This window comes from Stylophora pistillata, chromosome 7, assembly GCF_964205215.1.
Source record: "Stylophora pistillata chromosome 7, jaStyPist1.2, whole genome shotgun sequence".
Taxonomy (NCBI): Eukaryota; Metazoa; Cnidaria; class Anthozoa; order Scleractinia; family Pocilloporidae; genus Stylophora; species Stylophora pistillata.
The window spans coordinates 7639012-7664638 of record NC_142525.1 but is presented as its reverse complement, the minus strand read 5'-3'; the positions used below and the strand labels follow the sequence as shown (position 1 = coordinate 7664638).

Here is a 25627-nt window from a genome sequence, read left to right as displayed (position 1 = left end):
CACAGATGACGCATGAACCAATTATTTTTATAATATTTTCAAGGCTGTCATTTATGTATAAAGGGCAGAAATTCCCTCTTTTACGCCTCAAGGTGTTTTTTATTTTATTTCGGAAAAGTATTTTGCTATGCTTCAATGATCTCGTCTCAGATTGGTCAAAAACTGACAGGTGAATTCATGTGTGGAAGTGAACTTAGAGTTGGGAAATGAGATGAAACTGGCATTGATTGTTTTGTTTTCCCTTTCTCTGGGTTTTTTCTCAGGGGTTAAAAAATCCATTCCCAAAGAAAAAGTAGGCAGATCTTCATCAGCTTGTTTACTTTTTGCCATGTCTAGTTTAACTTTTTGTAGAAGTTTTTCCCATTTTTTAATGAAAAATGCTGAAGTCACGCGTGAGAAAAAATTTTTTCACAAGGCATTTGTTTGCTGACATCACCAGCATGCACAGTGGGAAATTGAAGCATGCTAATGCAATTGAGCTCGTAGGGCGAGTGCAATTTGTGGTCTTTGAAAAAATTTACAAGTGCTTATTTATTCCAAATTGCACGAGAAAAATCATGTGATTACGTATTATAATAATCTGAGTGAAAGATGCTGTTACTCAGCAAATGACACAGGCATGCATAGTTGGAGAAAAAACAGAGAGCAGTCAGTTTTTTTTTTCTTTTAAAGCTTGCATTTGTAAAATTGTACCAATTTATCAATTGACTGATCTTCATTTGGATCAGGCTAATAACTTGTAAAAAAGTGAAAACTACATTGTTCCTTTTCAGAGACAATAATAATGCCAGTGGAGAATAGATCAGCACTGAATAGTAATGCCAGCCCACCAAAGCTTAGTGTTACACTTCCACTGATGAGGGACCTTCCAGAAACCTCTTCTGCTTGGATCAATGTTGAACTCCCTGTTGATATTCTGTTATTAACAGTGGAGGACTGTGAGTTCTTAAGCTGTTTTGCCTTCCTGAAGGAGCCCTTAAAGAGTTACCACAACACTATTGGCTATGTATACTTTGGCCGGATGGGTGATGATCAAAGAAAGAAAATGAAAGTTGCGTTGATGAGGGGCTCTAAAGGTCCTGATGTTCCTGGGGGCTCTTTGTCTGTGTCAAAAGATGCCATCTTACTCTTGAGACCCAAGGCTATTATTTCTGTTGGTGCCTGCAGTGGTTTGGACAGCAAAGAGGTCAACTTAGGAGATGTGGTTGTTTCAGCAAAGCTGATAACAGCTGCACACAAAACTCCCCCCAGCAGAGATATTGGTAACCTGATCAAACATGTGGCTGATGGGTGGAAGGCACCTTTACAAAATGCTGATGAATATAATGCCAAAGTGCATTGTGATGGAGTGTTTCTGAGTATCTCAGAGGCAAACAAGGACATGATTGGTCAACATCGTGAAGCAATTGCAGTTGAAATGGAAGGTGGAGGTGAGAATCATGTTAATTGTGATGATTTATGAGTCAAAGATAGAGTATTTGCACATGTAGCAAGTGTTTTTAGAAAAGCTGTGCTAGAATTGTCCCAGCTTGCTCAAGAAACTTTGCAGGAATTGTATATGCAAGTTTGATTTTGTTTTAGGCTAGGGTTTGACAGGAAGATGTTTTTGTAAGGGTGAAGGTGACAATTTAATTAATTTACAATTGATTTGCCCCTTCAGGATGTCATGAATTTTCAAAGTTGTGTCTTCTAAAAATGTAGAAAGTATCTTGCTGAATTGTTTGAGGCCTGGGGAGTAGAATCACAGTCCTTATTAACCCTTTAACTCCCCAGACTGACCAAGACAGAATTTCTCCTTCCAATATCAATATGATATCAAGCAGACAAGTAATAAGAATAGAACAAATATCAAGAAAGGGATTATTAGTAGATCCAAAACCCAATTCTTCCAACCAACATTATAGGATAATTAGATCTAGGGAGTGAAAGAGTTCACTCTAATTGATAACATTTTGTCTCTTTGAGAAATGTAAACTGAAAATTAATTTTAGTCTTTGTGTACAAGTTCTCTTGTAAACATTGGTTGCACATGTAGGGACTTACACTAACCTCTTTCTGTGATGGGTATGTTTACCAGAAGCTAGAGTGTGAATCTGTGTGAACTTCAATTGAACAATAATTATCACAAGGATGCAAAGAAATAAGCTTATATGGTTGAGACAAGTCAGTGTTAAGAGACATTCATGAATGTTTTTTTTTTTTCAGGAGTGTTTGCAGCAGCCCATGATTTTAAGACAGAATGGGTGGTAGTCAAGGGCATCAAAGACTTTGCAAATGAAAGGCAGTCTTCAAGTGAGAAATGGAAACAGATTGCTTGTGTGATGGCGGCATCTGTTGTGGCCAACATTTTGAGTGATCCAGTCATATTCCAAGATTGGCCTCACTATAATGCAGGTATTTCTGTCTCAATTTTTTTTTTTTTAAGGGATAGATGTGATTTAGATCTAAGTTCCCACAGCATATTTTTGTATGGATTGCAATCAGAATGAGTCATTCAGTAACAGTTTACAAAATAGGAAATCAATCAAGTTGCACTAATTTTGATTCCCATAATTACGTTGAACATGCTTTCTTTAAACCATTACACCCTGATATCCGTATTCATATTTCCCATACTTTTCTCTATGCATTTACTTCCAAGGGAACTGACAAGGAGAATTCATTCAACAATCAAAGCTTCCTAGTTTGGCAATAATTTCCTCTATTCCTGTCATCTTTATGAATGACTCAGCAGTATTACTGTAATGAAAAAATAGATGCAGGCCACTCAAAGGATTTAAATGGTTACTGTAAGTGTTAGGGAGAAACTTTTGGTTACATTGAGGGATGTAACAATGGATAACAGTTCATTCTGTGAGTGAGGAGAAAACCTGTATTCTGTAGTTAGCTTGGTTTATATAACGTAGCTCCATTTTCTGCCTTTAAAAGCACACACAACCCACAATTCCTCTATTCGCTCCGACGAAGGGCTAACGCTCGAAATGTCAGCTTTTGTAATCGTTACAATGGCCAATTTACCATTTCAACTTTGTTGATATATCCAAATCATTTGGTTTATATAACAGCCAAAATACGGAGAACTGACAGAGGCTAATGACATCTGCAAAAGAGATTTGATGACTGATTTGAAATATATTACAGGGCCAATTTGCAACACATCAAATTGTTTTCACACGTTTTACTCCCCTGATCTCATTAGAAATTCTCCCTACCATCTGCCATAAATTCTTATGATGTTCCTTTAAATAAATTGGTATGAGATCAATTTTTAATCCCTTATTGATATTTATTTTCGTTCTCATCACTTGTCTGGTTGATACTGTATTGATATTGTAAGAAGAAATTCGGTCTTGGTCACTCATGAAATTTTTTAGAGGATTAAACTAATAAAGAAGACTTATTGAGTGAAATGTATACAACTGTATTTTGATGTTGGAAAGTTTTTGGAATGAGAAGGAAAGTGATAGATGCCAGCTCACATATTTATGTTTTTTTCTAACCTTTTTCTTGGAACCTGGAATTGATATCACGTTGGTTTGAGACCATTTTAAGTGAATTTTGTAAGAACAAATTGGTTTAACATTTTCACTCCTATGATTTCGTTGGTAATTATTGTCTTCACTGTCTGCCACATAATTCTTATGATGTTACTTTGAAAAACTTCGTGTTGGGTCAACCAACAATCCCCTTGTTGATATATTTCTTAATTCTCATCACTTGTCTGCTTGATGTTGTATTGATATTGTAAGGAGAAATTCTTTCTCGGTCACTCATCAGAGTTAAAGGGTCAAACTGACAACATTGTTTTTGTTTCTTTAATAATTTAGGTGCCAATGAATTACCTGCTCAAGGTAAGTTCCACATGTTCTCATGATTGAAATACTTGTAGCCTTAGTGATGTTTATTGCTCACTACATACAGTAGCAGCCCTTTCCATTGACCAGACTTTATTTTATCACATTTTGCCACCTTGAAAGGTTTGCACAAACTAGTACGTAATTTTTCACTGCCTGCTTTCCTTGGTGATGTTAAGGTGGCTGAACACAGTTTTCGCGGGCGCTTTTGCTGATGCAATTGACCGCATGCCCAAGCATTGTGTGAAACAAACATGCCGTCAATGGAGCGTTCATTTTATTTACTCAACACGTACCCAAACCATCTGTGCTATTTTCTATACTTGTACTTGCTTTACTATACTTGTACATTTCAGTACCAATCATTATACTTGTTCTCTTACTTTGAAGTAACATGTTGAGTTTAGACATAACTTTGTGAACTTTATGTCATGATTTAATATTTTGGGATAGATGTTTATTGAGTACATTTTTTCCAACTTTCTACCTTTTCAGTGAATTTGCAACGGGGGGTAAGCATTACTTCTCCGTTTTTGCTGCCCCACCCCCCTCTCTCCTCTACTTGAAAGAAAATCAGGAAGTTGCCAAATGTCAGAGAAGTAATTGAAAAAACTAAAAAACCCACTTGTTTATTTAAGGGGGGGTGTGTTGCTAGGGAATTTAAATTCATTACACACAGCGATGAATCTAGTTACAGTAAGTATTTCACTTTCATCAGAGACAAAACTCAAAAGAATTATTATTTTCAACAGGTTTACTTGAGAAACCCACCATCACAAATGTGGAAAGTAAAGTTGACAAAGATTTCACTGTGACCTGGTCAGAAGTAGAGGCTAATAGCAGTAATTGCAGCCTTAAATACCGTCTGGAATGGACGAAACAACCCATGACACAATCCACAGAACTGGTTCAACGGGGAAACATTGTGGAAACTCACTACGAGATAACTGGTCTCGAGTATGACGCAGAGTACGAAGTGAAGCTGTTTGCTGTCAACAAACAAGGAGACAGTGAGCCAGACGTCAGAACATTTAAGACAAAGAGTGGTATGTACTGTACCTTAACTTTGAGTAGAATAGTTGCAAATGAAATAAATAAATAAATAAATAGTTGGGTCCTAAATCCCAGAGTAACACTGCTTCTCCTAAAACAAAGAATTGAGAAACTTTGTGACAATAGGTTTAATACTCATACCGCAGCACTTGTAAAAGAAAAGACAACGATTTCCCAAACTTTTTCGAAATGAACACGCTGAGGCCCGTATTGTGAACTTGAAGTCATGATTTAATATTCTGGCATATTATATGTTTACTGTAAACATTTTTTCAACTATGTACCACCTTATTGTAGGCCAAATCTATACCAAACGTTTTCTGAACTTATAGGCTACCTGCAATTCACATTAGTTGATCTCCCCTAAAAATTCTACAACTCTATTGTTATTTCCACATGCATAGTTCCTCCTTTGCCGACTATGCCTATGATATCCATTTTTAGCACTCCTTCAACATTCCTCTAGGTAATGTGTCCTGCCTAGTTCTTTCCTGGGAATCCATACAAATTACTTCTCGATCCTGTCAACTCCACCTCCACTCTCCTCGTACTTAAAAAAGAAACCGCAGGTTGCAAGGTTTCACAGAAGTAATTAAAAAACCTAAAACATCCTCTGGTGTATTCAAGGGGGTGGGGGAGGCGGAGGGAGGCCTCTGTCGCTAAGGAATTCGAATTCATTACGCACATCGCTGAATGTAGTAATGCTCCGCCTTGAAACGGTTTTTAACCAGATTTTTCACCTCGACTGTACTCCCAAACAAGATGAGAACGGAACCAATTGTCACAGCATCTGTTTCAACATCTGTCGTTTGATGATGTAAATATTTCTTTAAGAGCCCGGGACTATTCATGCAAATAGGTTAACTTAACCAGGGCAATAGAAAGACTAATATGTTGACAATTTTGTTGCCAATTGCAGATTTAGACTTTCCCGTGAAGTAGGTAAACTTCAAAACTTCAAAAATTGTTTTTAAGTATTCTGATTAAAAAATCTCCTCTTAACTCCACCTCGCCGGCGTTTTTGATCTCTAAAGTAGCGGCGAAGTCGGAACGCTGTTTTTATTACAAATTGGTGTTTTAGGGACATCCATTACCTAAATGTTCCGAATTGGTCACGAATCAGAAAAAGAAATCTGCTTAAGTGTAAACCAGATCTGAGATATCGTGCTCTTGAGAGATCCTCACTGACTTATATTTAAACTCAATGGAGTACTTCTTACCAGAGATTAAGAATTAGAAAAATCTGGTTTTTCAAAATTGACGGAAATATCTATTTCTGAAACTAGTTCCGAGGGGTCTTAAGTGTGATGGAGTTTGAGAAATGTATATTTTTCCATCTTTCATGGCTGTAAGTGACTTAACGGGAACGGTCAAGCGTCCTTAATGATACGTTACGCAACCCTTGTCAAGCTATTCTGACTACATTCCACTCCCCTCTCAAGGATAAATTTTTCATGAAATCCATTTTGTTTCAAACCTTATCAAGCGAAAGGGGGAGAGAGAGATTTGTTAACAATTATCAACCTACCATTAATTCTGGTGCGATTTTATTGGATACCTAAGTTATCAGGCAATAACCTCCGTCTGCGTCGCGATTTGTCCTCTGATTGTTTCCGTCAGAAAGAAACAAAGCTAGTGGAAAAAAAAGCCTGCTCTAAAGTTTTCTCTTATCATCTCTATTTCCTTTTTTTCACACACAACAAAAACAAAGTCGTTTTGTTGAGTCCAGTGATAGTGGTATTAAAAAGCTGGTCGCATATACTCATCCGCCGTCAGATCAACACTGGCTTTTTAAAGAGCGGTTTTCGCGCAATATGAAAATTAAGAGTTACAAAATAAATACACTCTTTTCTGGTTTGCTGACTGATAATGTTCGTGGCTCGGAGACTGTCCTAATGATGTTACATTTTCCCTCGAAACTTTGCTTCTAGGCCTTGTAACATAGACTGAGGGCAAAGTTACCAAATACCGATTGGCTGATACGGAGAGCATTTTGAAATTAATTTTGGTAGTTGCCCCAGGCAAGTACCAAAATTTAGGAAACGTTAAAATAGGTTACCTTTGCCTTAAACTTTTGATATCCTTGCTGGCAAATGTTTTTCAACAGGGTTGCTTTCCTTTGTTTGACGTTGTACAAAAATAAAACTAAGTGAAAACTGAAATGGCTTTCCACGAACGTGCGTAACAGCATGCGCTATTGATCTTCTTATTAGATTTCTGAAAGCACGCGCGAAATTGATCCTTAATTTTACTCGGCTCTATGCAATGACCCCTCGAAATATTCACTTTTCAAACAGTTTTGCTGCAGTGGACGTTGTCAAGTGATATACCAGCCGCCCGAAAGGGTTTGTTTACCTAATAGACTTGATTTTTAAGGGAGGAATAACGCTTTAACGAAACAACCTTTCTATCCTTTGGACAAGGATGGATTTCTCAACTGATAAACACAATAGTCACTTTTCAAGCACACAGCTCTGTGTTAGTTAATGTCCCTGTGCTGAATTCGATAGAAAGTATTTAAACTACATTTACTCGTAGTCACATAATAAGATATTTTCCTTCCCCATTTGTTTAGCCGTAAGTCCCTACACAACAGCTTGAAAAGTTCAACTCTGTGGAGTAAGAATTAAGGTACACAAACTGCTCTCCTCGCGTTCTTGTTATTTATTAAATATTTTCCCTTTCTCATCCTTCAGCCATCACTGCTTACACTACAGCTTTAAAGACTTCCATTACAGACCAAACGGAGTTCCAACCCAAACTGCTAGCATCTCAAACCATTTCCAACATGAAAACGGATGAAATAGTCACTAATCTTCTCATACAACATGCAAGAAAAGGCCTCACCAGGAATGACGAGACATGTTCAAGGAGTGAAGAGACATATTCAAGGAGTGAAGACCTTGAAAATTTCGGAAAAGTCAGCGGTACTCCAGTTAAGCACTGTGATGAAATATTTCTTGCCACAAGTAATGATCAGAAGGATCCTGACTCTATTCTTGTCGTTGGAAAAGCAGGGATTGGAAAATCTCTGTTTTGCCAAAAGGTGATTCGCGATTGGGCAAACAACAATTTATTTCAATCAAGAGAAAACACTAAAATTCCAAATTTCAAATTTGCTTACTTTCCGTCAATTGAATTTGCTTCAGGAAAAGCGTGTGACCTTACGCGAAATCTTAAACTTTTCTTCAATATTAGATGACGTTATATTTGAGTATATTGTAAACCATCCCGAAGAAGTTTTGATTATCCTTGACGGCTATGATGAGTATTCCCATCAAGATTATATCACTGGAGACTCGGGGAAAGAACATCAGAATGACGCTAGATGTAAAATGCCGGTGGCCGCATTATGTTCAAAACTCATCAAGGGAGAGATACTGAAAGGTTCTGTCGTAGTTGTAACCGCGCGGCCTGATGAATCGGATAAGCTGGGAGGAATCCGTTTTAAACGGTACGTAGAAATTGTGGGATTTTCTTCACAACAGGTTGAAGAATACATTAAAAAGTACTTCAAGGAAAACGAAAATATGAAGAGCGCTGTGCTTGAACATGTCATGAAGAATGAGAACCTAGTCAGTTTTGCTCATATTCCTATGCTCTGTTATCTGTTGTGCTTCGAGATGGAGTATACTCTAAACGAAACAAGAAATCCTCGTGACCTTCCTGTCTCAACAACCGACATTTACACAAAACTTATTGATATTTTTGAACTCAAGCACTGCTCTGAGTCAGAATACAGACGCAAAGAAATTCCTAACAAATTCAAGCCTCCTCCGGTCATCAAAACCACATTAGAGAAATTATCAAAAGTAGCGGCAAAGCTTCTCCTTGAAAGGAAGCCAACTTTTGATGAAAGCGAGATAGAAGGCGGTTTTGAGTTGGAAGAAGTCAACAAACTGAAAGGTAGCGGTCTTCTTTACTGTGGTCAGCCTTACAGGACTGGTTCGATCAGAACCACGAAACGCTTCAGCTTCACACATCTCACTGTCCACGAATTCTTAGCCGCCCATTGGTTTGTAAAGGAAAATTGTATTCCAGTCGAGAAATGCTCTGAAATGGTTTTCCAATTCATGGCTGGCATTTTGTTAAGTGAGGGAAAAGAGGAACTGATGGAAAAGTTGTTGACCAGTGGTCAAGTTTCAGGGAATGATACTAGATTTCTCAGAGCAAAGTGTCTGAGTGAGTATCAAGACAAAGAATTCGCTAAAACGTTTATCAGGAATCATCCGCAAGGGTTCAGTAGTTCAGACGGCGTCATGCATTTTAATGGTTTATCAGATATAGACAGCATTGCATTATCATTTGTGTTGGACATTATCAGTGAACTAAATAAAGAGGAAGCTGGAGAGGCACAACACAAATGTTCTGATAAGTTCGTCCCAGTTAAGGATTTGAGACTTTTTAATTCCCACCTAACAATGTCTGGAATGCAACGAGTCTGTAATTCACTGATCAATGAACACTCTCTTGTGTCTCAATTGATTATAGGAGGATTATTCCTAAGTATAATCACTGATACCGCTGTTGCCAGTCTATGTGAAGCTTTACAGCGTCCAAGCTGTAAGCTAACCACACTATATCTGTGTCATATTCTGATCACTGATACCGGTGTTGCCAGTCTATGTGAAGCTTTACAGCATCCAAGCTGTAAGCTAACCACACTAAATCTGAGTAATAGTGAGATCACTGATACCGGTTTTACCAGTCTATGTGAAGCTTTACAGCATCCAAGCTGTAAGCTAACCACACTAAATCTGTTGGGTAATAAGATCACTGATACCGGTGTTGCCAGTCTATGTGAAGCTTTACAGCATCCAAGCTGTAAGCTAACCACACTAAATCTGTTGGGTAATAAGATCACTGATACCGGTGTTGCCAGTCTATGTGAAGCTTTACAGCATCCAAGCTGTAAGCTAACCACACTAAATCTGAGTAATATTGATATCACTGATACCGGTGTTGCCAGTCCATGTGAAGCTTTACAGCATCCAAGCTGTAAGCTAACCACACTAAATCTGAGTAATAATGATATCACTGATACCGGTGTTGCCAGTCTATGTGAAGCGTTACAGCATCCAAGCTGTAAGCTAACCAGACTAGATATTCGGAGTATATTTATAATTAGTGAGTTAAAAAAAAAAACTGTTCAAGCCATAGTGGAGAAATACAGACCAGGTTTTGAACTTACAATTTAGAAATATAGCTATTTAAAGCACTTTCTGGAAAAGTGCGAAGCAGCGTCAAACTAATCTACATCATTAGCTTACAAGAGATCTCGCCAATTTATTTTAATGATCTTAATTTTAAGCTAAATCTTAAAAAAGGAACAGTTACGAAATGGTTGGAAACAAAATATTTTGAATCATTACTGATCATTGTAGAACTTTATGGTAAAAGGCTGTCGTGAAAGCAGCTTGAAGCCTGGAAACGTTAATAGTTTTTGTGGACTTGATAGTTTATTATTATAGGTACTCTAAATAACTTTTGTAGATCTTTTTTTCTGGGTCAACGAGAGTTACAAAGTACTTAAACTGTTATAGCTCAATGTGAGTGAAATAAAACGATTGTTGTAAATAAAATCGCATTGAATAAAGAATTTGTTGATAGGTTGCTCGCTGGGAATATATTGCTTCCAATACGTTTGGTTTGTGGGTTTAATTGCCTGAACCTTTTTACTCTCAAGATCTGATTGTAAATTCTCCCCTCTAGTTGACACATATTTCCTATTTAATTAGTTACGAGAATTTGGTGTTAGATTTGTTGTACTAAGTGTTAAATTCTCATTACCTGTTTGCTAGATAATATATGGATATCACAGGGAGAAGTTACATGTTAATCACTTCTGGCATTTTCTGAAAAAAGGCTTGTTTTCTTGCACTTACTCGATTTCGAACTCATTCTTGAGCCATTCTTGAACCGAGCCAATTATTGCAAAGATAGGTTGCGGGATTAAATTTTTTATTGCGTGAACCAAGCCAATTCATCGTACAGGTTTATGCCTTCAGTAGTTTTTCGTTTTTGCATGCACCGTTATATGAAGTAAAACCGAAGGAGAGTGCAGATCACGGTTAAGTTGTTGAAGTGAGCGCGAACAGGAAGTTTTAATTATTTAATACAAAAGTCGCTCTCTAGGCCATGGTGACACAGACTTCAGATTCCACGTTGCCCTGTTTATGCTACGTAATAGATTGCAGATTACGTCAAAATGTGGAAAGGAAATAAAGTTAGCACACTAGGCTCAGTCGAGTGTGTCACTAGCGGATGTGAGAACCGCGTTCCAAAGGCCTTTGCCCTTAGTTCCCACCCCAAGCTCCGCCCCTCCACCTAATTAAGTTAGTGACGAGCTTCTTTTCGGCTTAGATAACAATCAAGTATGCGGCATGGTTCTGGTCGATTATCGAAAGGCTTTCGACATGGTGGACCATAAGCTATTGTTGCGCAAGTTGGAGCTGTTCGGTATAGTCACCCGGGAGCTTGCCTGGTGTCACTCTTATTTGTCGGATCGGAACCAAATTGTCCGTGTAAATGGGAGTGAGTCAAGCGAAGCTTTCATGTTGCATGGAGTCCCTCAGGGCAGTATTTTAGCCTTTACTTTTCATTTTGTTTATTAACGATTTGCCCTTGTATACAAGTGCTCAGTTGGACCTTCACGCAGACGATATGGGTGTCAACGCTTTTGCGGATGTGAAAAACTTAGCCAACTTAAGTTCCTCACTAAATACGTCTGTCTCTGAAATTCAAGTTTGGGCTTCAGCAAATAAGCTCTCCTTAAATGAAGACAAGACTAAAGTACTCACGATCACTGGGAAAAGATGTGTGGCTGACATAAATGGAAGTGACATAGTTGTTACCGTAAACGGATAACAGCTCAATAATGTGGACTGTGCTACCTTATTAGGAGTAGAAATTGACGGCAAATTGTCATTTAATGAACATATTGAGAAAGTATGTAAAAAGATGGCCACTAGAATCGCAATACTGCGTAAGATTCGAGCCTGTTTGCCTCTTAAACAGCGACTTCAGTTTTATAATAGCATTATTCGCCCTGTTATGTCTTACGCCGACGTGGTTATGAGCAAATTGCGACAAAGAGTTGGTTTATTGGGTCTTAAGATTGCAAAAACGTGCAGCACGAGTTATTTCTTATGCCGACCGCACGACACCATCAGTTGGTTTGTTTAACAAGCTAGGTTGGATTCCGTTTTATGAGCAACATAAGATAGATAAATGCATAATAATGTATAAGCAAATTAATGGGCGTTTGCCGAATTATCTTAATGAACACCTAATTTTGAATAATAGGCGGCACTCCCGCAACACTAGATATTCAAGCATTAATGCTGTTTGTCCTAAATACAAAAGAGAATCAGAGAGAGGACGCTCTTTCGCTGTTTCGGCTACAAGACTGTGGAATAGTATACCTATTGAAATTAGGAAACTAGATTTTATAGCATGTTTTAAAAAGAACATGTTTGCCAAGATTCTTAGGGAAGAACAATGTTTGCAACATTTTACTATTTAATAATGTCTTCTTAATTGAATCTTGTCTTATTTGAAATGCTTATTTTAAATGTTTACATATTAGCTTACATATTTATCTGATTATATAGTTGTGTAATCTGTGAGGGCCACAAGTTTATTAGCCTCTGGCTATTAAGTGCTACCCTCTTTAATTAAAGGCTTTCATTCATTCATTCATTTGTTCATTCATTCATTCACCCCCAACTAAGGGAAAGGCCCTGGGAACGAGGTTGACTGATGTGACTGTAAATAATGGCGTGAGGAATTAATGCAATTATTTTCACTTTGAATTCATTCCCGATTGATCCTGTCCATGTTTTTTTTTTTTTTTCTTGTCGGCACGTTCTTTTCCTTTCTTGTTTTTCCATGGGACATTAAACCCTCAGGTCAGTATTTTAGGAAAAGCCGTCAGTGATTAGGAAAAAAGAGAAATTCTTCAAAACTGAATGAAACAAGAAAGAAGGGCAAAATGTGAGGGCGAGCAATGACTGTTGTCAGTATTTATGTGAGAGGCTTAACAGAAGACAGAATACATTTATATTATTTTCTTTTCTGGCGGCGTGTGGTGGGGGAGAGGGGGTATTTCTGTCAGGTAACGCTTGCCTGTTCAAGCGTCTGTGCAACTGAAACACGGATCAACTTCAAACTACCTGTCCACCTCATTTACACGTGTCGGGAGGCTTTGAAGAACGAGGCATAACACAATAGACGCTATTCTTATTTAATGACGACATTCAATGAGTGGTCGGGTATTCTGCAGTTTAGCCCAAAATACAAAGAAAAGTAAAAGAACGGTTTGTTTCAGTGATGGGTTCTCTGCAGTCGTTTAGGAGGTTCACTATCCACTGGATTTTGCAAGAGTATCTCCGTTCATTTCCAAAGAGAATACGTTAGAGAACTAACCTTAACCGTCCACTGTGGTAGAAGAGTTTAAAATGAAATCGCATAAACAAGATGAGCAACGTATCCCGCAAAATCAGCCTCAACTCCGTTAATCATGTGGTCATCTGTATTATGGTGTAACTGCAATCACAAATTCATCAGAGGAGAGAGGAAAGAGAAATTATGAAAAAGCTTAAAGTGAAACGCTCGAGATAGCACTTCCTTTGTTTTTCAAATTTAATTTTTCGTTCCCGCGCCCGAAATTTCATGTTTAGAAACTCTTAACAGTGGCCAATGTGCATTATTAAATCAGTTGATAAAAGCAAATTTCTTTAAAATTGCCCCCTTTTTTCATTGTCATGGTTAAATTATCCCTAAATAACTTGATCAGTGTAACTTATATCCATGTTATCCTCCAGGTCTGACATGTGCGCACGCGAATCTCTGCCATGCGTGAAAACCCTTATTATTTGCCTTTAATCACGTCACGTGAAAGAGGATGGGCTAAAATGCATTTCTTTGATCATGAATTGTTTTCAGTCTTTTTCTTGCTGATCGTTTTTGAAATTTTGATAACTCACAGTTACAGACTAATTTGACACGAAGATCTACAGTCACCAGCATTGTCACCGCAGTGCACGCTAAAGCATTTGAATTTTTTTTTGTTTTGTTTTGTTTTCTTTTTGTGTCACAACTACGTCCTTCCAATGCACCGTGCTGGGATCTCCACTTATCTCCGAGGTACAACTATTGGACAGTACAAGTTTCACGACAAACTCTCACAAGAATTTATGCATCATACCACTCTAAGATTTACAGAGCCAGTCTTGTTTGAAATCGATTTATATGATTATTATTCAAGTGTCACGCACACTGATATAGAGTCAGAGATTTGGTCCGCGTGAGTTCCTCGCATGATAGCGTGCCACTTAAAATAAGCTGGTGACGCAATCCTTTGTTTCTTTCTCTGGATCACTACGCGGAAACTAAGCGGGTTTCTTGGAGTATTCTAACTTCTTCATCAAGCCTTTGGTTTCATCTCTGAGGAAAGGAGGAACTTGCAGTAGGACTTTCGTCTAACTATCAGCAAGACTAATTAATCACTGTGTCAGTCAAAATGTAAATCGTCGAGTTAAGATTTGTTTTATCAGAGCATGAGCTTCCTAAAGTTGTAGAATTCAGTGGTTTACGAGTTCCGCATCAGTACGGAACGACTGAATCTGGAAAAGTGCTATTTTGACGCTTCTTTACCTTCGCTTTTTGGGCGGAACTGTTGTCGTTTCTCTTCTTTATTGCGAAATGTGGCGATAATCGCTCACTGGAGCCAAACAACATGTTATAAACAATTAATTTAAGCGTTGATGTACAGAGAACCAAACGCTTTCGATTGACTGACTGGGTATAGGAGACTTGTGGAATGTTCTTGGATCTGGTTAATCTTCTGTTTTCTTTCAACTTAGTCAAGTTTGCAGGGATTTTTTTGGTTGATTTTTTTTTCGCGTGTGGAATCAATTTGAGATAGTTTGAGCTGCTTTGATAATCTACCAAAAATTGAGCTCGAAGAGTAACAGTGCAGGCATCTAATTAGAGACTTGCTTACAGTTAATAGGAAGACAACAGTAATTGCTTTGTTAAAACGTTTTGCAGTCGTCCTGTTAATACGGATTTTCATAAAAATAAGTAAATTCTTGCTCTCATGAAATTTAAAACGGGAAAATCTTCAGAACAAGGTGTATAATATTTACCTGAGTTTCTTAGTTAGTACTTATGCATGCAGAATCTGTTGTCATTTACATATTGGCCCTTAAGTTAATTTTGGACAAGTGATAACGAATGAAGTGGTGCATGAGAAATTTGATTATTTGCAGTGCTTTTGATAAGATTTGAAATTTGTGCTGTAAAAAATTTATAATTCTAAGATACATGTATGACATGAATGCTGGATCTTACGCTCACAAAAGTAGAAATAAACAGGAGGGCAACCGGCCGGAGCCTATATTATGGCCGGAGTTGCGGTTCAGAGAGAACGAATTAAAGGTCTTGCCTTTTTCTTGCAAAATCGCTTTTGAGCGCTTTTCGTTTTTTGTTAACATGGAGAGTTATGGAGATTAAGACTTTTGAACAGGTTGGTGCCATGACAAATTGGAAATACTAAAATCGCTGAATGAAATGCGGGGACTAACGTAAGTACCGCGGCAAAGTGAACCAAAAAGGAATAAGTCACTTTGTGACGTAGCTCAAGTCACAGAGAAATCCAGAATAATAGTGACCGTCCACCTCCGCAGAATGATAACGCATACCTCAGGCGCTTTACAAAACCAGTTTGGTGGCGACTACGGCGCTCGCTGTATAGAAATCAATACACGGTGCACAGGTATTCGACTCGTGTCGTTCTTGTTCGTTTCACTCGAACCATACGGATATTTTAAAACGCAACCAAACTTGGTTACAGACAAATCTCTCAGGTTTTTTTTTCCATGGTAATATTACAGATACATTGTTGCATTGTTTTGCATTTGTTACAGTTGGTGTTCTTTTAATTAAAGTTGTTTCCACTTTTAATTTGTAACTGTTCATTATTAATTGTTCATGTTACTCATTGTCTGGCCTGGATAGGTTATGGGAAAAGATTGTGGTCAAGGCAATGGGCAACTTAGCGTACGGGCACTGGTTGCAAACAACATTGCAGAAGGGGACACAGAAGGATCGAAAATTCCTCACAATTTACTGGCTTGGATATCTTTTATGAAATACCCAAAATCCAAGAATCAAGATCATTAAATCCAGAGTTATTGTACATGAAACTTTGCATAATAATATGTAACTAGCTTTGAACAAGCGGAGTTATATGTATTCCAGGCCTGTCAGAATTCTGCGGCAGATTTATCGATGAGAAAAGTTTGTCTTCATGCCTCGCACTGAACCTTGCATGCCATGCTGGCCAGCATTTTGGTAACATTCTCTTCCTTTGATAGTACCTAAGTTTGACATGGATTTCCTATTTTTGTGATTGCTAAACCACAGGCAGCCCAAGCTCTCTTTGAGAACCACACAAGGAACACAATTTGCATATCGATTTAGAAGGATTTGTATGGAATTTTCTACAGGATAGCCATAGAGATAGTTAAAAGTGAAAATATTAAATAAAAATGGCTTACCTTATTCCATACGTGTATTGCTTGCTCCTGGTTTCGTTATTTTACCGATTTCACTTGATTTAATGGTTTTTTTGTAATCTTAATTTTCTCTTCTTAAAGAGAAGACAAGGCCGAACACTTCTGTCCAGACAGCCTCCCGAACGAAGTAAAAAATCCCGAGCTAAAATGTACCCACGGCCACGGATCCACCGCAGAATTGAAGGGCAAAGTGTTGCAATATGCCATTGCATATTGCAATTAGTCATATTTGTTTAGATCGTTATTCCCAGTACGCACCACTCTTTTATTCATTTGTAATTAGCTATAGATTGCGCTAAAAATTATTATTCATAGCGAGTGTGAATGTTTTGTATTTAAGCATCAAGGAAGCAGTTAGGACGCAGAAAATAGAATTTAATTCTCATCTCTAGGAAAGGTTGTCTTGTGCGGATATATTTCTTCATGCCGGAGACAAAAAACCACTTGAGGAAACACAAAGGTTGAACTTTCATTTTGATTCTCTAGCCACACAATCTCAGCCCTATGATCGACGCCAGACGGCTCTTCGTGTCCTCAGTGAAACGTTAAAACGTTTGTAGACATCCGAGTCCTTTTTGAACACGACACAACGACCGTTGAAATTGGCTTAGTAACCTCGTCATGTTGGCAAACCAAGACTCGCGGGGGTTCTAAACCTGAGGGGAACCCGGGTTTTACACGAAGTTTTGTTGACAAGTTGAGGTCTCATACATAATTTCACTACATAATTTCTTATTGTTTCATTTGAGAAGACATGTCAAAAACTCGGCCTTCGGCCTCGTGCTTTCATCTGTTTCTCGGTGTTTGGAACCCGTGATGAAGCACTCGCCCTCGTTTTTGATATATTACATAAAAACCTACCTATGTTGCGAGGCGGTAGTCCGAAATGTGCATGGTTTACTTGCACATATATGTCACATTCCCTTTCAGCGGTGTTTGGCATTTTGTCCACGGAAAATGGCTCAAAATGATAACATTTATCCTCTTTCAGTGCGCCTTGGTCGCCTTTAGGTCATATAATGTGTTGGGAAACAGCGATGAGACTTGTTCTTTTAATTTCAAACTGACCTCAGGAATAAGAAACAACATTGGGAAACCGCAATTCCAACCCAAGCTAACTTAAGATAACTGAAATCGATTTATCCCGGCCAACATCTCGATTTTCCCCCTACCTCCTCTTATGTCCTCGATAAAACCAAATTTCTTTAAAATTAACTCCTTTATTCATTTTCACGGCTTAGTTGTCCTCAAACACCTTGATCAGTGTGACTTATATCCATGTTTCCTTCCAGGTCTAACATGTGCACACTTGAATTTCTGCCATACGTGAAAATCCTTGATAGTTGCCTTAAACACGTCACGTGACAGAGGGTGGGGTAACATGCATTTCTTTAATCATAAATTGTTCCTTGTCAGTTTTTCTCGCTGATCGTTTTTTAAATTGTGAAAACATTCAATTACAGTTGCACAATTTTTTTTTTTTTTTTTTTTTTATCAAAGCCAGGTCCTTCAAATGCACCATGTCGGGATCTCCATGTATCTTCGGGGTACAACTATTGAGAGGAAGTCTTTTTTGTAATGCATGAAATGAATATTACTCAAATGTCACGCACACCTGGAGAGTAAGAGACTTACTCTTCATTGAGTTCCTCGCGTGATAGCGTGCCGCTTAAAATGGTCAGCATTAGATTCCATCCACCAAAACCACCTCGGTCGAGAGGGACTGAGGTGGAATACTTAACAACTTGCAAATCATAACCGAAGATTCTCGGAAATCCGCGCGGAGACATAACCGAACACCCGAAGAACAAACAGAAACAATATGGCGGGAATTTTAAAGCGTGAACAATTTACCTGATGGTAGAGATGAGGACAATTTTGGATACATAACTTCTGTTGATGAGGCGTATAAACTCATTGCGGAATTCAAAACAGGATCGACGACGAAGTTTCCTTGCTTTAAGGCTGACAAAGGTTTCGGAAACACAGGTATGCCCATATATATTTGAAAGCGTTACGTCGTGATAGCTTGTATCACTCTCGTCCTTGCTCTACTGATCCTATCTTCCATCACAATTTAACAACAGATCACTCGAACAGAAGTCACAAAATACTCTGGGAAGATCCACGAGACATTAAAGGTACAAAAAATTCCTTTTAATGGTGTGCCTTTCATAATTTTGGGAAGGAAAGTGTTCGATTGTCAGCACGGCAAAGAAAGAAAAGCTGGAGAGAAAAGGAAACGAAAAGACGCAGAAGAAGTAAATGAAATATTGCACTGTACATACACATATATTTCTCATCCGCGACATTGGTGTTACTACTGTCACCTATGGCTTGTGAAACCGAAAGGTCAGATACACATCGATCACTGGGTCATATGACATTGATCTCAGAATACTTCAGTCTCGGCTAAATTGAAGATGGTTTAGAACTTACCAATTATAAAAACCTTTCACTGACGTATGCTGCTTACAAAAGAGAAAATAAACGCAATTCTACGCTTTTTTATTTCTATCAAGCTGTCGTATGTCGGCTCCTTATCTTTCAAGGCATCACGCAATGACACTTCTGTTTCTTCATATTCCAAAAAATATACAGCTTGAGAAATGCACTATCACTCATCTTACGCTGATATACTTGTCTTTTACGGAAGGCTGGTCACAAAAATTTTGTGTTCAAGAAAAGATTTCTCGTTCAAGACACGCGGAAGTTTGACTGCAAAGTACAGATAAAAATGCGACAAATTTTATGTTTTGGAGCGCACAAGGTAGTTCCACTCATGTCTTGACAGAACAAATTCGACTAAATAAATCCGATAAGCGTTATCACTGTCCAAAATTCATGCTACATAATCACCTGCTTATTGACTGGAACGAAACTGGGTGGTCTCGTTTTTGATTATTCAAGACACTTCGAGCTTCCTGATGTTTTTTTCTCTGTGTCTGGCACGTTAGTGTGGTCAAACAAAGCTAACACACTGCCAGCACCAAGTCGTCTTTTCATCTACGTAAACGCCGTGAATCAATTTTAAAACCTGACAGAAAAGTTGAGTTGAAGCAGCTGGAAAAGCTTATTTGTGCACTGCATCAGAGGCATTCAGTTTACTGTTACAAGGCATCCATTTTTTTCCTTCAAATGTATGATTTTTAGTCTTTCAGATTCAAGAAGACAGCAAAAACAGATGGGACACTGCGTCTAGAAGTTTTCGAAAAGCTTTACAAGGGATCGCTAATTACGAAAGAAGGATTTACATTGAACTAACTCTCATTACAGACCATCAGAATCACTTTGTTGGGGAGGCAACTTAGTGTTGAACACGAATTGATGCAACGGTCAATGAAAAAAAGTACGCAGCGGGCAAGCCGGTCAAAGTGTGACATGAAAGTGCCTGTACATTTTTTGCCATGATTTCGTTTTCTTTGTTGGTGTTAAAGTACAATTTCAAACATTCTCACAGTACAAAAAAAATGGCAAAGGAGTAAATAACGTATAGGTGTGTATTACTAGGGCGTTCCCACTTGAAATAGCGAGCATTTTCACAGTTCGAGTTTTTTATTTCTATAGGTCGCTGGAATATCTCAACCCCTAAATGAGAAGATCATCAAGAGGATCCACGAGCTTGTTGCGGGGAGAGTCAAGGAAATATATGAAAAGAGACGCCATTTCAAAATCTTTGTGAAAGAGGTCTTGTTTCGAGATGATCAGCACAAGACACAAACCGACGATACTTCCCAAGAACATCTGACCTGCGCACGCACATGTATCGAGCTACGGTTAAAAACCGCACTTCAAGAATCGACCCGGCAAATGTCCACATAAAAACAGATAAGTGGAGAAAAGTTTACAACGCTGATTCCTTTTTCTTTTGTCCCCACTCAGAACAAGTAAACACGCATATGGAGGTTCCAGTCTGGTCTGAAAATGAAAAAGAAGAAGGTGATCACTGCAAAATGAAGCATTTGGGTTCTTATTTATAGTGTATTGATTATGGTATATCTGTGATCTTTGCCCCTCCTTGACGAGACATACCTTGATTTTACCATACCGCTTTCTTTTGTTGTTGTTGTTATGGATGAGTTGCATGGGGAAGTAAGTCTCACTCAAGAGGGGGGAGAACAAGAGTGGGCAGTCAACTCAAAGAGGAAATGGCAATGCCAAAAATGTAAAGATCACAGAATATTAAAACTTCAAAACAGTTTGGTTTAAATATCAAGAAATGAATGTTACGAGTAGCAGCCAGTTATTGGTAGAGTTTTATCAAGTCCATCACATTATTAAATTCAGAGTTACTTTGTTTTGAGAGCAGGAAATTGAGGAGCTGTAATATACTTATCATCATGGCAGGACCACATAGTAAAATTTGTTTATAGAGACTTTTGGAGGAGAGGGGGAAGACTTGTGACAAGCTGGCTGACATATACATGAACTTTACCAAATGGGTCAAGTGCTCAGTATTTCAATCAGCTATGGCTCAAATTAAACTTTGCTTTAGCTTCAAGTTTATTCCTTTGTGTTTGCCTTTCTCTGTGTTTATTTTTCAAGTTATGTTACACAAATGAACACAAAAAATAATAATGCTTTTGAATATTAGGAGCCTGGCATAAGCAAGAAATCAAAGTTAATTTGGTTAATAAAGTTAATTTGATCTTCCAATGTTCTTTCATTTTAACCACTAATAAAATTTTCCATTTAAATTTATCCTCTCTATTGTTTTGGATGTTGTATGTAAAAAAAAAAAAAAAAACAATCAAACAAAAAACATTCAGCAACAACTGTCCTATGTTGTGGTAAATAATTTATCACAAAATACATGGTATATTGTGAGTGTATTTACCAAAGTGGCAAAGGCCTTTCACAGTCTAGCTTTCCCAGTCTAAATTAAAAGGGGAAATAATTTGTAAAATATAAGCTAATGATGCTTAGAGGAGAAAGCATCACAAACATTGATACATGCCTTAGCAATCAGATGGATAGATTACTGTAATAGTATTTTATATGGTTTACCAGCTAGAGAATTATTTAAGCTCCAACGCCTTCAAAATTCGGCAGGAAGGATTATTCTTAATATCCCAAAGATGTGTCACATCACACCAGTTCTACGAGAACTGCACTGGTTACCTGTTCAGTTTAGAATACAGTTCAAATTTATCATTTATCATTTCAAAGCAATTAATGGACATGGTCCAATCTATTTACAAGATCTTGTTAAGTTGCAGCAGAATGGACCATAAAACTTAAGATCTAGTAGTAAGGGTCTCATGCTGCAAGCACCAAATGCCATAACAAAGAAAACATTAGGTGATCGTGCTTACATGTGTGTAGCACCTAAACTTTGGAACAGTCTTCCTTATAAAGTGCGTAACGAGACTGATTTTAGTAAATTTAAAATTTTACTTAAGACTCATCTTTTTAATTTAGCCTTTAATTAGGATTGAATTGTGCATGGTTTAATAGTTTTTTACAATTTTTTTTCACAATTTTTTTCATTCTTTTTTGAAAATTTAGATAAGGTTTTTATTAGTTTTGTAAATTTGATAAGGGTCTTACTGTAATTTATTATCTGATGTAATTATTATATTCTATAATTGTTATGCGCATTTGATCATATGTAAATGGAATTTGTGCACTACAAATATTAAACTATTACTATTCTACATCTTGAGTGTATAATTAATCATCCAAGTGAAATAGGTTACTTGAAATCAATGTGGAAGATTTGTAAGATATTCAGACCCCTGATAACAATTACTGATGTGCTGATTTGTAGTATTTAAAGCTAATGATTCTAGAGGAAGTAGAGAAAGAAACTTCTGGATATGGAATTTTGTTGTAAACATCTGTTAAATCAGTTGAAAACTCTCTCTTATCATATTTCAAGAGTACATGATTGCCACACCAACACCTTTTGTATTCTACATTGAACACCATGTGATGATTATGGTTTCAATAATAAAAGCTGCTAACTTAAGAACTTTGCAAAAATATCTATGTACAAAGAAATAAATTGTGGTTATTTACTCCAGTAGCAGGTCAAACCATTCCTCTCTAATGGAAGTAACAGAAATTGTCATGATGGTGGTTTTGGTGGATGGAGAGAGAAACATCCACCAAAACCACTTTAATCTAATTTCATGTCTTATGATTTCATTATGAACGTTTTGTCAGCAACTGTGCATTATAAGATATAATTAGCCAGAACGTAAACTGCTAATGTTTTGAGGAATATAATTCTTTTTCTTCCTTTAAGGTCTAACATTGGCCATAGATAAAATTCAAAAAGTACTGTTGTTGATTTTTTGATCACTGTTTTGGTGGATGTCCACGCTCGACATCCACCAAAACTACCAAATACCTTGGCACCTTTTAAATATCGAAGTATCTACCTAAAATTGCGCGAAACGTTTGATAATACTACCATCAAACAATAAATTAGTACTCACCATTTCTCGGGTGAAAAGTTTTGACGCAATTTTCCAAACAAATATTCCACTCAAGTCATCGGGATGAATCGGCATGTTTTCGTAGCTTCCCAACTATCTATGAGTATAATACGTCATGAGGTGTCTATCATTCCATCTCAGTCCCTCTCGACCGAGGTGGTTAAAATAGGCTGGTCATGCAATCCTTTGTCCCTACGCGGAAACGAGGCAGTTTTTTGGAATCCATGTTGCTGACTTCTTGATCAAGCCTTCGCCGTAACTCTCTGAGGAAAGGAGCAACTTCCAGTAGCACTTTCGTCTTATTATTAACAAGATTAATCACTGTGTCAGCCAAATTGTATATTGTCGATTTATCATGTGTTTTGCCAAAACACTAGCTGCGTGAGGTCATAAAATGCAGCGGTTTACGAGTTCCGCATCAGCAAGGAACGACTGACTAAAAGGTAAGTTCTCTTTTGACGCTGCTTTACTTTCGCTTTTGGGTAAAACTGTTTTCGTTTCTCTTCTCTATTGCGAAATTTGGCCATAATCGTTCACTAAAGCCAAGCAATGAGTTGTAAACAATTAAATTATGTAAGCTTTGATTAATGGGGAACCAAACATCAACCTTCGTTTCGCTTTCGGTTCACTGGTTGGGTACGGGAGACTTCTGGAATGTTCTTAGATCTGGTTAATATTCTATTTTCTTTGAACTTATTTAAGTTTTGAGGGATTTGTTTTGCGGTATTTTTTTTTGTATGTGGAATTAATTTGAGGTAGTTTACGCTGCTTTGATTATCTACTTAAAAGTAAGCTCGAAGAGTGGCAGCGCAAACATTTAATTGGAGACGTGTTTACTGTCAGGAAGACAACAATGATTGCTTTGTTAAAACGTCTGCAGTCGTCCTATTACTATGGATTTCTTTGAAAATAAGTAAATTCTTGCTCTAATGAAACATAAAACGAAAAAGTCTTCAAGGCAATGTGTAAAATATTGACCTTAGTCTCTTCGTTTGTTATACATGCAGAACTGTTGTCATTTACATATTGGATATTGAGTCAATTTTGGACTACTGATAACTAGAGAATTGATGCATGAAAATGTTGATTATTTGCAGAGCTTTCAATAGATTTGGAGTACATGTGCTGTACAAAGTTTTTAATTTTACCATGCTCTAAGTTACTCACAAAATTAGAGAGAAATAAATAAACAATATAAGATGGAAGGAAAATACTACTGACAGTATAAATTATAGTTGATAATTGATAGTTGTTTAAGCAGTTTTTATTAATTTTTTTAATCTGCATCTTTGGATTAGCTTTTGATGGAATATAAGTTTACTTTTAATTATTAACCAGATAAGTAAGCCTTTACTCTGCTCCTTTGCTGCTTTAGTGTCTCTGTAGTGATACAGTGGTCAAATGAAGAGATGCAAACAACGAGCAATTGCAATAGGTTATCAATTTTGGGTGGACATGCATATTTCTTACACAACATTTTGAGGGAAAACATAAAAACTGCTGCTTTTGCATCAAAGGTAAGAAAGCACTGAAATGCTCATGGAAATCTGTAAAACAAAACAAATGAAAGAAAAATGTACACATATATAGGATATTTAAACACTGCTGATCTATTTTCTTTTGAGCTTCACTGACTCACCTGCTGCAGATATTGGGTTATCAAGTGGAGTTCATGGTTTGCCTTGTTTCCAAACCCAGTTAATCAGTATAGTGTTCTCAAACTTTTGTTAACTCAGAGAAAAAAGTCTTTTTTAGCAGATTTTAAAAAAAAAACATGCATAAAAATACAATTATTGAATTCAGTTTTTGCATGCTACGAAGAATATCAATCTTTGTGTCTGTGTAACTCTGACCTTGGTTTCAATAATTCATAATAACCAGCTCAACCTCATCCAATTGCTTACCATATCCACAGTCAAAAGCATGAACCAATTGTAACTGAGTATTTGCATGGGCAATAACATTTTCCATCCATACCTCAAAATGCCTTCAGTTGAGAGCATTAACCAAATATTCAATACTTGCCTGGCAATAACATTTACTCACCAAACCTCATAAATAGTTACCCACAGTTGAAAGCATGAACCAATTGTTAAGTATTTGCTTGCAGGGCTAAAAGTTTTTCCATCAATACCTCAATTTACTCATAGTAGAAAGCATGAACCAATTGTTTAGTCTGAATTTGTGGGGGCAATAAACTTAAGTTTTCCATCCATACCTTAACACATCTGTAAGGCTTTGTAAGGATTTATTCTGAGGCTCTTGTGTTTGGGTTTAACTGGTCTTACAGCCCCCTTCTGGCCACATTTACCTAATACACCATTGGCAGCTTCAGATGGAAAAATTTATTAAAACCACCGATTGTAGAGAGCATTCTGGTTTCAGTGGCCAATTGTATCCCTGTGGATCAGAGTTGGTTTTTAGGGGAATCACAACAGTAACATGATGAACATTTTAAGTATGAGAATATTATTACATCCTGGCTATCATAATCTAGTGACGGACTAAGACCATTAACATGACTACTCCTGTGGCAAAGTCAATTACATGGATCTTATTTTGTAAATGACCAGCCTGCTTGCAAGGTCTTTCAAACCACCAAATCCAGTATGACTGTATGTGCATCTTTATGGTTGTAACTTGAATATCATGTTAATAAGTGTTTTTTTCTCTCTCTTACATCAAGGTAATCCTG

At 37.4% G+C, this 25627-nt stretch overlaps 4 protein-coding genes and 1 long non-coding RNA gene across 5 annotated transcripts in view; 4 read left to right on the top strand and 1 right to left on the bottom strand.

Moving 5' to 3' along the window:
* Positions 1-25627, top strand: part of LOC148726453 (uncharacterized) — a 344348-nt gene that overhangs the window by 309477 nt on the left and 9244 nt on the right. The window lies entirely within an intron of this gene.
* Positions 574-1462, top strand: LOC148726457 (death domain-containing ATP nucleosidase-like). Its single transcript, XM_088728562.1, has one exon. It carries the CDS (start codon positions 785-787, stop codon positions 1460-1462), a length of 678 nt encoding a protein of 225 aa, XP_088584688.1. The 5' UTR covers positions 574-784.
* On the top strand, positions 2174-3924 carry LOC148726456 (death domain-containing ATP nucleosidase-like). The gene is made up of 2 exons (XM_088727428.1): positions 2174-2394; positions 3828-3924. The coding sequence occupies exons 1-2, from the start codon at positions 2184-2186 to the stop codon at positions 3872-3874; spliced, it is 258 nt and encodes an 85-aa protein (XP_088583554.1). The 5' UTR covers positions 2174-2183; the 3' UTR covers positions 3875-3924.
* LOC148726455 (NACHT, LRR and PYD domains-containing protein 3-like) lies at positions 4613-10489 on the top strand. The gene is made up of 2 exons (XM_088727346.1): positions 4613-4900; positions 7604-10489. Exon 2 carries the CDS (start codon positions 8243-8245, stop codon positions 10103-10105), a length of 1863 nt encoding a protein of 620 aa, XP_088583472.1. The 5' UTR covers positions 4613-4900; positions 7604-8242; the 3' UTR covers positions 10106-10489.
* On the bottom strand, positions 18625-23269 carry LOC148726454 (uncharacterized). The gene is made up of 2 exons (XR_015989499.1): positions 22933-23269; positions 18625-20407 (listed from the first exon to the last, which is right to left on the bottom strand). It is a non-coding gene; the product is annotated as an uncharacterized LOC148726454 (long non-coding RNA).

Excerpts from the sequence above, each read along its gene's own strand:
- LOC148726455 (XM_088727346.1), top strand. The coding sequence starts at position 8,243 with ATGCCGGTGGCCGCATTATGTTCAAAACTCATCAAGGGAGAGATACTG.
- LOC148726456 (XM_088727428.1), top strand. The coding sequence starts at position 2,184 with ATGAATGTTTTTTTTTTTTCAGGAGTGTTTGCAGCAGCCCATGATTTT. Across the intron at positions 2,395-3,827 it reads TTGGCCTCACTATAATGCAG|GTGCCAATGAATTACCTGCT; the intron begins GTATTTCTGTCT and ends TTAATAATTTAG.
- LOC148726457 (XM_088728562.1), top strand. The coding sequence starts at position 785 with ATGCCAGTGGAGAATAGATCAGCACTGAATAGTAATGCCAGCCCACCA.